The sequence below is a fragment of the Lates calcarifer genome, unplaced genomic scaffold (genome assembly GCF_001640805.2).
Source record: "Lates calcarifer isolate ASB-BC8 unplaced genomic scaffold, TLL_Latcal_v3 _unitig_1028_quiver_1004, whole genome shotgun sequence".
Lineage (NCBI taxonomy): Eukaryota > Metazoa > Chordata > Actinopteri > Centropomidae > Lates > Lates calcarifer.
In genome coordinates this window covers 1-12,362 of record NW_026115238.1, presented here as the reverse complement: position 1 = coordinate 12,362, position 12,362 = coordinate 1, and the positions used below count along the sequence as shown (strand labels likewise).

Here is a 12,362-nt window from a genome sequence, read left to right as displayed (position 1 = left end):
AACGAAAACAGCACTGAAGCAAGTCTCCTCTCTTTCCATTATGAACTTCTTCTCACGGATTGTTTACAGTGTGATCTAGAGGCAAACGAAAACAAAGGCTCCGAGAAATCATTTTCTTTTTTATTAAAAACAGTATTGCTAGTTACATAATTCATTCATAAATGAGAATGTGCAATTTTAAGAGCCAAGGCAAAGATATTAAGGTGTAGTCCAGAATCAGATTTTTTCCATTAGTGTTCCAGTATCTGATGACTCTTGGAGGATTTTGTTTAGCTAACTTATTTTGCATTTAATTAAGACATAAACTCAATCAACAGTAAAACTGATTGCATATGCGTTCACCCAGAGCACCCAAAACAATTAAACCCAAATCAGAATATAAAAAAAGAAATACATAAAATCATTAAAATTAACAAATATTCTCTTGTATATATAGTTTTAATGTGCTTATTTCTTCCTCCACTTATCTAATAGCAAAATTCTGATCTATGCCTCCTTACACAGATTTTCTACCACAACCCTTGCTCCTCTCGGTTCTCTTTTAGTCAGTCCACTCTTGAAGGCAACTTGTTACTTTGAGAAAATGAGGCCTCCTCTGTAGTGTTTTTCAATTTGCATGGAAAACTAAGTTTTTTTGTTTTTGTTTTTTTTTAGGGGGGGGGGGGCACGCATTATACTCCCCTAGTGCCTATTTTAATTGTCCACTCAATAAGTATCTACATCTCGACACTAAAAGTATGCATTCTTCTACAGAACAAGCACTGTACTAAAGCAACGTGGGCCAAAACAGACAATACTGTGTCTTCTCCCATGTACTGTTCTGTTGTCTTAAAGCCAGGTAGGGTATGGGTTTGTGAAGCAGTAAATTATACAGAACAAGAGTTTTATACCTCGTAAAGAAAACAATAAAAATCCAATCCCAATAACAAAAATCAACTCTTACATACATACAAGTTCACATATTCCATTATTTTGCAGAATAGAAAACTGATGACTTCCATGTACATTATGCTCAATTAGTGACCTACTCGGAAAAAAGACACCTTGATTGTTTACCAATGTCACGTTGGACACATCCATCAGACCTGTCCTGAATAAGCGAGGCACTCCAGTTAGCCCACTGTTAGAGACAGTCTTGTATGTACACATTCTTAAGATTACAGACCTGTGGATAAAAGGAAACACATCCACTGATTCCTGTGATGTCTCCCCAAAAAAGTTACAGGGCTTACATTTATCAGAAAGATAGGAACGTAGCACAGACTTTACTGTCTATTCCACCAAGGTGTAGAAGAATTTCTCTGCTCTATTTCTGTCCCCTTATATCTATAGACCACAATCAAATACAGAAAAATGCAGAATCCCCCCCCCCCAATGCATCTTGGCAATGATCTGCCACTGACACAAACTGCATACAAAACAAAGCAAAACACAATTTTCAGTGTAGCTGCAGTTAAAAAGTCTTGAGTGTGTGAAGTTCTTGCATTCAGTATTGGCAGTTGCAGCAGTAGCAGTGTCATTTGGCACATGTACATTACTGTGGTACAAAGCAAAGCAAGAAGAGGAACAACCACTACCAAAACAGAAGCAGAAAGTTTACACGTATCTGATTAATCGATAAACATTGGTTTCTCAATGGTAGGAAATTCTTTTTTTTTGTAGTATTTAACCATCAGGAGAGAAAATTACACATTCGCTCAGTTTCTTCAAAACAGAGAGTATTAGCCATTTATGTAAAATGTCAACAAAATGTCCTGTTCTGATCCCAACAGTTCCATTTAATTAGTTTAATAATGGTTTAATAAGTCTATGCTCCAACCTCCAAGAATTACAAAAGTCCTCAGATGAAGCCACAGTCTCTGCTTTTTGATGAAGAGAGAGCGTTAGTGTTGTCCAAGCAAGTTATAGTGTTTTTGTGTGGAGATGTAGTGTTGGTGCCACCATATCTGATGGAGTGGTTAGCTTTTTTTGTTGTTTTTTGGAGTTTTAAGGACTCGCAGAGCTTAAAGTGGTTGTAGTGTCGCATCCGGTTGTCCACAGGGAACGTAGATCCACGTCAGTTGTCCATGTTGTTTCAAAAGTGAGTCAGCGAATGGAGGAATGTAACAGAGAAAGGGAGAGAGAGAGAAGGGAAGCCGCAAAAAGAGTAAGGAGAGACAGAAGTGTCGAGTGTAAAAGGATGGAGTTTAATTCCCATTGGTAGTGTAGTGGTCCCACGTTGTCAGTTCAGCAAGGGCAGTAGGTGGGAGGAGGCTGTCGTCTTGTGATGCACACTATCAGTTTTTCTGCAAGAGAAAGCAGAAGTGTGGGAATTGATGATGTGTAGCAGCTAACGTGAAGCGGGAAAAAAAAAAAATCACACATTTAGAATTCTGATTTGGAGCAGAGGCTTTCAAAAAAAGAAAACCACAGTACAAAATACAATACACAACAGTGGCTGCAGGCAACAAAGTCACCACATGTTAGACAAAAATCACACAAAAACTGTGCAGAGAAAAAAAAAAAAAAAAAAATCACATCTCAAGAAAACTAAAAATCACTAACACTTTTCACCAGCAGGGGGAGCAAAAAACAGTCCAAATACAGTAGAGTGGAAGCTCACTGACAACACTGGTCACTCTCAAACACACAACTAGTCACAGTTGTACAATATTAGGCCATACAGTGAGCTGTGAGGAGCAGCCGGGGGGGGGGGGGCACACATACCATGCGCTGACATGCAGTGTGACAGTGGGTGTAGCCTAACCATCATAAGAATCCATTAGAGGCAAAGAGGCCTGCCTCTCCCCATACATCCCTCCCTGAGAGAGAGAGACAAAAAATAGAGAGGAGGAGTGTGTGATAGATTGAGAGGCCGAAAGCAAAGGAGAGAGAGACCAAAAGAGACATTGGGAGAGAGACACAAGGCACACGGTGAGGAGGAGGTAAGTAAAGAAGGAGGGGTTAAACATGAAAAAGTAAGAGTGAGGGAAACACAGAACAGCAAAACCGGAAGAGAAAAAAGTGGAGGGAAATAAGGCATCAGATGAGAAAAGAAAGAAGGGTTACAACAGGTTAGTATAATGTTGGGTCACGTTATGTTTCAGGGGAAAAAAAGAACACCTGTGAGAAATTATGTGCAAAACACTTCAACCACAGTGAAACAAGACATGCATCGACATGCTGTCTGTGGGTGTGTGTGAGAGCATGTCCGTTCACACGGTTACGTTTTTAGCTGGAAGTGAGGACACTGGTCTGTATATCATCATTAAATGTGGAACCTCAGAAGGTGTGTAGTTTCTAGATGACTAAACTGTTTTTTCCCTACAACTCCCATTTTCTTTATCTTGATATGAGCCTACACTCCTGAATTCACCAGAAAAGGTGATGCACAGACAAACAGAATTTGTAGAAAATAATGAAGCATTACAATCTGTGAGGGACTGCTCTGGTGTAAAAAAAAATTAATGGTTTTATTATTCCTCACAATAGTCTGTTTTCAGTGCTTAAAGTTATATTAGGGTTAGGGAAGGCATGTAGGAAGTATGTAGTAGAGTTTGTTAGAATTAAGAGAATTAGGTAATGCTCATGCAGGACTATGTGTGTGTGAGGGGTGAGGGATGTGGTGTGCATGTGGCCCGTGTTTACCTGTACTGCATCTTTGTCAGCAGGTTCGAGTGTGTTATCCAGAGTGTTCCTTCTCCCTCTCTGGTCCAGTGTGGAGTAGGCATCTTAAGAGGAAGAAAAATGTGTAAACCAGAGGTAAGTGTGTGTGTGTGTGTGTGTGTTTGTTTGTTTTAGACATGCTAAGATCAAATGAATCACGTGCTAATTCTGTCCAGGCGTATGTGTCTTTTCTGTTTTCACTCACTCTCACCTGGTCCAAAGTCATTCACTGGAATCATTTCCCGGTCCCCTTTGCTGCCTGTGTATATCAAAAGACACAAACACAGCAAGCATCAACATCACAGTTTCTCTGTAAAGTTAAATGTTTCTGTTCCCTCAGACATGTCTGCCTGAGCATCTCCTGCCAAAGACTGTGAAGTGTGTAGGTGTGTGAGTGTTTTGTAAGTGTTCCTGAGTGTCAGACATGAGACAGCTAGTATTTGCAAATATGTATTTCACATTAGTTTGGTGTGTGCTGGGTGGGGTTAGGAAATTTTAAAGTCAGTGGCAAAGAGCTTAAAGGATCTTTTGAATATATTAAAAAGAAAATCAAATATACATTGTGGTGACAAACAAACTCAATTGGGATTATCTGAAATGTCCCAGTGTGGTAAACCCATAAATGTCTTGCATGCCAAGCAGGTTGAGACAAACATTTAAGAATGAATTCAGACTCTTAGTTAACTCTTAACTTCATGCAACACATAGAAACAAGCATTAGCATTATAAACTGTAAAGCAATGCAAAAGTCATCTTTGTGTATTTTGCAGGTAAAAGTGACGACATCAACAGAAAAAAAGCCAATGTTTAATGCTACTGTATGGACAATACTTTAGACAAAGGTCTGAGGACAGAGGACACTTGAGACTTGCAGCCTTGAACAGCACTATACATGCACATGCTTCCCTTTCACTTCCTGACCTTTGTCTATGAGCGGCAGAGTACTGTCCTCATATCCTCCATTGGCTCTAGTGTTGTTGCTGGGAGGGTTTAGGTTGACCATGAAGTCTGTCTTCTTCCAGCCGTCCTTCTCCAAAGTGCGCCGCAGCTCCTTGTAGCCCCACACTGTCTGCAGCACCAGGCCAGCACCACGTACTTCACGCTCAGAGCGATTACTGGTGATCCCGGTGGACAGGACAGGCAGAGAGAGAGAAATGAAAAAAGGAGACCCACAATGAGAGCGAGTAATTCAAAACTGCCAAACAGAAAAGTATCTCTTCTATCAGCCCTTACCCATCCTTGTTAATGAGCACCAGTCTCTCGATGCCCTGCGAGGCCCTGAGGGTCTTGGCTGCTTCCAGGCTAGAGCCCAGCACCTCATGAAGTGTGCTCAATACTGACACCACCGTCTCTTCTGACAGCGCTCGCACAGGCTGACTCTGACCACCACCGGGCAGGTTGGCCACCAGGTGAGGCACCGCGTGTTTACCTAACAACACAGGAGTGGTTAAAACATTAAACCACGATTAAACACTGACACAGTAAATCTTTCTGGTACTCCATTTATACAGCACATTGTACATATTTTATTATCTTGTTGAGAGAAACACAAAGCCTCACCTAGTAGATCTCTATTGCGCGCATCAATGGCCAGGTTGCGGAGGGCTCCAGACATGGCTCGGACCACTCGGTCATTTCCATGGGCCAGCAGCTCAGTCATCATGGGTAGACCCTTCTCCTGACGCAGCAAGGCACGGATGTATCGTCCATACTAAACAAAGACATATATACAGTATATTATTAAACTAGACAGCTGTAAGGCTATACAACACATTTACAACAGTTTGTAGATTATCCCCACAATCTGGGACAGTAGTTACTCAGCACAAGGAGCGGCAGTGTTGTACAGTGTAACAGGACGATAATGGATAGCAGTTCTTACAGTCCAGCGGCCGGCGCACAGGTTCTGAACAGCTCCGGCTGAGGCTTCCAACACAGTGGGGTTCTTAGACTCCTTTAGCAGAGAGGTGTAGATGCGCACCACCTCCGGCTGGTACAACAGCTCATAGCCTACAGGGGGACAGGAGGACGAGGGGGAAGTGTAGGAAAGACGTATGAAAGGGTCAGTGGGGCGGGAGGTACATAAAGATTATGAGAAAATGCAGATTGCAGATTGAGTGTTGACTGTCATTACCTTTAGCAGGCGTGGTCCTCTTTGGAATGTCTATTATATCTGCAGCTGCATCCTCGTCTTTCCTACCTGGAGGGAATCATCAACATCACAGTCTTAGAAACTTAAAAAAGATATATATATAGATATATATATATATATATATATCTTATTATAACAGATTTATTTTAGAGAACTACATCTACTGTTAGTATTTTTTGGTTTGGTTAAATATATGATGTCAGGCGAAAACAGAAACTGACAAAAAAACAGATGCATATTCTTCACTTTCACAGTGAGACGGATGCATGCATGTTAGTTCTAAGACAATACTTGAATCTATTAGCTCAGCTACAGTTACTCTACCACTGCTAACACTGAGATAACAACAGGCAGCGGAAGCAAAGTGCAGTCATACAGAGGTAAAGAGCTTACCTTTGGAAAACCACTCATCTGTAGCCCAGCACAAAAAGGGGAGAGAAAAATGGAGAGGAGGAAGAAGAGAAAAAAAGGATGAGGAGGGAGAGAAAATGGCAGGAGGAAGAGAGAGCATTTAAGTAAGAGGAAAGCAGCCATAACTGAGCCACCCAATCAACACCTAATTACATCCCAATGGCACAGCTGTCACCGCACAGGCTCAGTATTGTGACATGCCCAGCATGAAGACCAAAGCAAATCAAAGCACACACAAGCTATCCCTGCTATTCTGTACTGTATCAGTTTGAGAGGTTGTTGCTGTGACATATTTCTGTGCGACACATGAAAATGATAAGTTATAAATAACACATTTAAATTATTAAACAGAAATGCTATTTAATTAACCTATAAGCTGATTACCAGTGAACTGAGACATTTCCTTTGACTTAGACGGACTTTATTGATCCCTTTGGGATGACTCCCTCGAGGAAATGACATGTGTACTACACCAATGACACATCTTTGTCAGAGACTCTGATACAGTCTTCTCTTTCATAGAGTGATTGTATAATTACAATAAACCCGGTTACTTGATTTATTTTTTTTTTTGTATTATAGAGCTGAAACGTTTAAGTGATTAATCAATTAGTTGATTATCAGAAAGAAAAATTCAACAACTATTCTGATCAATTAATCTCTTCAGTAATTCTGTAAGACAAAATGCAAAACATTTCTTACTCATCTTCTACAATGTGAGAATTTGCTGCTTTTCTGTTTTCATTTTCATTCTAAACTGAATGTCTTTAGGGCTGGTCCAACAAAATAAGCATTTCAAGATGTCACCCTGGGCTCTAGGAAATTCTGATGGGAATCTTTTCACTTTTTTGGCATTTCAGAAACTAAACGACTAATCTGTTAATCAAAAAAATAATTGTCAGATTAATCAATAATGAAAATAATCTTTTGTTGCAGCCCTACATTATTTTAATTCCTCAATGTCTTTTTTTTTTCCCTAAAATGTATATTGTACATGGTTGTTCAGTGCCTTCATGGATTTATTACATTATTATTTCCATTATTAAAAAGAAAATCTGAAAAACAAAGCTCAGGAGACAGTATCTGACTGTATATGAATGTTGACAGATGGTCTTTGTCACTTCAAAATAATTTTATAATTACACTGGCAAAGCCACAAAACAGTAGAAAGGGGGTGTGCAGTGAGGAAAAAAAAAAATCAATATTCTCAGTGAAACACAAACAGAGCAGCAGGAGAGAGCGTGAGCTTCCTCTCAGTTGGGGAAATTGCTAACATTCTTGTGCAAGCCAGTGGTCTTGTTTGTCTAAGTGTCTATGTGCGTCTTTGTGTCTGTCAGTATTAGTCTAGTAAGACACTGCTGACAGCAGTGACATCACTGCAATCCTAAATCATCCTCCTACTGACTGAACAAATACAGTATATGTTTCTCTCTCTCTCACTCTCTCACTCAGACCTTTGCCCTTTCGGGAGCTGAAGCAGCCACCCTTCTGGCTGGAGGGGGCGGGGCCCTGGTTGATGGGCGCGGCCTCCTGGTATCGCTCACAGCCAGGGATTTCGCGGTGCACGTGATAAGACAAGTTCCTCAGCAGACACACACTGTTCTCTATCAACTGCAAAGGTGGAGGGGAAAAGATGGGAGGAAAAAATGAAGAATTATTTAAATACAAACTCTCAACTATTTCTTACTATAGGTACATCAAATCACCTGGTCACAATTATATGACCTGTTTTCAATTATTCTTTGAATATGCCTTAATTTCGAACTCTTTACTACTGAAAAGATAAACTTTATTGGTCCCACACTGGGAAACAAGGGTCAACTAAATACTTTAATTTCAAGTAAATACATACCACATACCTTATTGTCAACATCTTTACAGTCGATCTGGGACTGGACAATGTACATGAGCGAATCGACCAATCCTGTGCACTCCCTCAGCTTCCTCCTCGCCTCACTTCGCTCCGAACTCACATTTCTTTAGACGAGTGAAGAGTTGAAAGGATAGGAAACAAGAATGTAAAACAAAAATGAGGATTAGCAGTGTGAACGGCTGGAGAAATAAACCAGGCAGTTAAAGAGGTTAAAGGGGAAAGGAAATAGTCACCACAAAAGGATTCCTGCACACAATGCTTGAACACACCCCCAAGAGCTGTTTGAATGAAACTCCTGTTAAAATTGCTCCTTTACAAAGAGAGTACAGTTCGACCAGATCAAGTTACAGCTCCGGACCAATTTCTTCAATTGCTCTGTGACTCAGTCCCACTTAAAGATCTAACAGAACTGGAAGTATGGAAAACTGAGAACCGGTCAGTTCTTAATTCACTGATGTAGGGACGTAAAGAAAGGGCCACGAAGAAGAAAAGTCTGTGGAATGATTGCTGGCCTGTTTTTCCTCATGGACACGCCCTCTCACACAATAACAGGACACGCTCCCCTCCACAGCAGGGGGCACTGATTTCACTTCACTGCACAGTCCAGGAAGGTTATTTACATGTTGCGGTAGGCCAACATTTATAATATTAAAATAAAGGCTAAATCAAATCAGGACTGTTGTACAGTCCTAACATCAGAGGAGGATGGATTAATCAGTGTTAGATCATCTAACTCACCACTAACCTTTCGTATGTCACATTAAGGGAGCAGCAATTTTTAGGTAAAATATGAGAATCATACAGGAGTGTGGTGTGGGGAAGCTGTGATGTTGAGTGTGTATAAAAACCAAAAATACAGGTAAGTTAAAGCATGCAACACCAAACCACAAGTGCTTGATAATATACAATTAATACAATATACAATGCAACATCTGCATGTTTATGAGTGAAGATCAATATGTGCGTCAGTAATAATTTGCAGGACTAGTCTGACTCCAGATAATAGTCATGCTGTGAACTGAATGATACTGTCCAGACCCTTTCTGCAAATACCAAAGTTTTTAAGTCGTCAAGATTACCAAGTTATTCACACATACTTTTCTACACACACAAGCAAACACTGTAATTAACCGTGTGGTCCAAGGGGAATGCATAGATAACAGACCCGGTGGCCAGAACATACTGTTTACACTGTTTAAGTCAATGCCCTAACTGTCCTCTGCTTCCCCTCCCCTGTAAACTCTTCAACTGTCCTGATCTCACTTACCAGTTACTGTGGCTTCAATTCAGCCAGAATTTCAGCTTTAATAAATGATTGACATTTAACCCAAAAGTGTTTTAATGCAAAGTATATGAAATTAAATGACATATTCTGTTTCTATGTGCTAGCAATAAGAGAGGGCTTCTTTCTACTGTAACAGTGGCTTTAGAACAGTAGGCTATACTGCAGTTATCATACAGATATTACCAAATATCTATTAAAAGGTTTCTAAAACATAGCCAAAATTTCTGGTAAAATGGGCCAGTTTATTCTGGTTGGGAAGGACACATCAGGATTCTTATCATTAGTGGGACAAAAGGCTTCACATGAACGCAGTTGCTTCCCTTCCTCTCCATTAAAACCGTTCCATGATGTGTTCCCTGCTCTTCTAAACTGTTAACTCTTCATTGCTGCCTTCCTCCCTTTACACGTCCCGCTGCTCGCTGTCAGTCTGCTGAGCTGGCATCTTTCCATTTTCATCTCTCCGTCTTCATCAGCACACCCTCCTTCTCTCTCCTTCCTTATCAAACAGCTCTAATCTGCTTTCTACCTCCATCCTTCCTCCCTTCTTTCCTTTCCTCCCTACCTCAAGCAGCCTGCTGTGTTGGTGAGGGCCGTCTCCCACTCAAGGTGTCTGGGCTTGCAGTTCTCCTCCCCGCCTCCTGCTCCATTGCTCCTCGCTCCCATCCTGAATGGGGCACCATCACTTCATCGGAGAGGGCGTGCAGTGCATGGTCCACAATTTCCATTTTCACAGGAGTCATGAGACGACAGGTTCCACAGCGTCCCTGGGAACAACATACAATTTAAAATATGCAAAAATGCCTACTTTAGTTATGCAGCTTACTTGCACTCTTGCCAACTGTCACTTTAAAAATAGCCCTATAGAAAATCATAGCTTGGCAGATGGATAGTGGTACCTCCAGATTTGTGTGGAATGTCATGTCTGTGAATTTCAGATGAACTATAGGAGTAGTCTGTATATGGTTTCATCCATTATCAATTGATTAGACAACAGACAAAAAAATAATTATTTTGACAATCAGTTCATTGATTATTATGTGATGGTTCTAGTTTCTCCTTCCTTAGCCTTACATTGCAGTAAATGAAGTATCTATGGGTTTTGGAGTGTTGAAAAAAATCTATATATTATTACCTGTGATAGTGTCAGTGAGGTCTTGGTCGTGGGTCTTTCTCAGCAGCCTGATCAGAGCAGGCACTCCATCACAGTTCTTGATGGCGATCTTGTTGTCTGGATCTTTGCCATATGAGATGTTCTTTAGCGCTCCACAGGCTGCGTAGTGAACCTATAACAGAAAGACATTAACAGTTTAATGAGCGATCAGTCATGACAGAGAATCATTTAGGGAGCATGGATTTCACATACATGGATTTGGCATAGTAGTAGAAAACAGTGACATGCCCTCATAACAGTTAGATTGCGCTATGCTAATGACATGGGCCTCAGCAGGACTACTCATGCAAGTAATTTCCTATAATTATTGGCGAATTAGGCCACATTTCTTACATATTTTCACTAAAAAGCAAAAGTTAATTTCAGCACAAGTTCATGAACATCATTTAATCTGTCCGTATTTTGTTTCTTAGCTTTCCACACACACACCACACACACACACACACACACACACACACACACACACAAAGTGGAGTGGAGTCTTTGGAACCACTTAAAAAGGTTGCGAGGATGCAGTTGCTGTCTGACCCATTTCTCCAGTCAGCAAGTCATCCGACACACACCCAGACTACAAACTTGTCATTGGCTGTAGAGCATGAAAATGTGAAGTTAAGATGCTTCTTTGCTTCAAGAGTGGAATGCATGATGTGGTTTGCTTGGTAATGCCCATACAAACATCAGCAAAACTTTGCCACAGCTTGGCCTAAATGAAAGGGAATCATTAAAAAAACCACAGAATGTTTTGGCCGAAACCATTTTTTAGCACAAATGTTGACCTCCAGGATTTAACCAAGAGAACTCAAATACGTAATGCTTATTTCTCATTCACTTGATATTAAGGTTTTCGCGTTCACGTTGTCCTTCCAACTTGGCTCAGGCCAATGAATTGTCTCAGTATTACATAAGAAATATACTACTGTACATCCATAAGCCTCACTTTTACCCCACCTAGTCCAATTATAAATACACTTCTAACAAAGTAAAAATGAACTGAAAGCCATGCAAACTGACCTCTTTGTTTGGGTTGTCAAGCATAGAAACCAGAGCTGGGATGCCTTTCAGACGACGCACATCAGACTTCACCTGGAAAAGCGACATAAGCAGTGGATGTGGATGGGGGTCAAGTAAAGTCCAGTTTACTGTTTTTAAACAGCTCAGCAAATCAATATTATATCCTTGGAAATCTTTGGGGGGGCAGTTCATATAGAAATGTCCTGTCAACACTGTTTTTTGCAGTTCTTTTTATTAAAAGAGTAAAAGTTGCTTGTTGTCAAACCAGCTGGAGTTGCTTAGCTAGCTAGAGTTGAGTTGAGTTCTAGCTTGTCCTGGTTACTGTAAACATATGCATTAAGTTTGTAATCAGCAATGTTGACTGAGAAACTGGTCCTAATGAACGCTGTAGTGGGATACAAGTTTTACATTTTAAAAATTTTAAGACTGTGCTTGCACATGTGTGTCTCTTACCTTATCATTCTGTAAGTGAGATGCTGCAGGTATGCAGCTGCGTTGCTCTTGACCGGGTCTAGCCTGTAGTTGAGCATGGCGATGACCTCTGGCAGCTCTGGCTGACGCCAACCACCAGGGCCCGGACCTTTCCTTAGAGTGCTGTCCAATGAGGCCATGCTTCCTCTTCACCCTGGGCCAGAGGCGCTCCTCCACCCCAATAGTACATGTCCCTGGACCGCTCATGTCACCATCCAAGGTGCCCTCGTAACTCCTGAGGAGAAAGGGAAGCAAAAAATCTGAATGTACGCCTTTCTGACGACACACAGACATCTACCCATACAAACACATAGGGAAATTATACACCTGAGCCGTATAACTG

General features: G+C 41.0%; 1 protein-coding gene across 1 annotated transcript; it reads right to left on the bottom strand.

Annotated features, from left to right (window-relative positions):
- Positions 1-99: 99 nt before the first annotated feature.
- On the bottom strand, positions 100-12,254 carry LOC108885747 (catenin delta-1-like; the record flags this gene model as incomplete). The annotated part of the gene is given in 21 exon segments (XM_018680165.2): positions 100-2,285; positions 2,747-2,801; positions 3,628-3,710; positions 3,857-3,904; positions 4,567-4,760; positions 4,879-5,074; positions 5,206-5,356; positions 5,528-5,655; positions 5,780-5,845; positions 6,191-6,208; positions 7,663-7,819; positions 8,068-8,185; positions 9,929-10,016; positions 10,019-10,097; positions 10,099-10,130; positions 10,499-10,649; positions 11,549-11,620; positions 12,002-12,012; positions 12,015-12,170; positions 12,173-12,214; positions 12,217-12,254. Coding segments are annotated over 21 exon segments (1,942 nt in total), but the record flags the coding sequence as incomplete, so codon positions are not given.
- Positions 12,255-12,362: the final 108 nt, after the last annotated feature.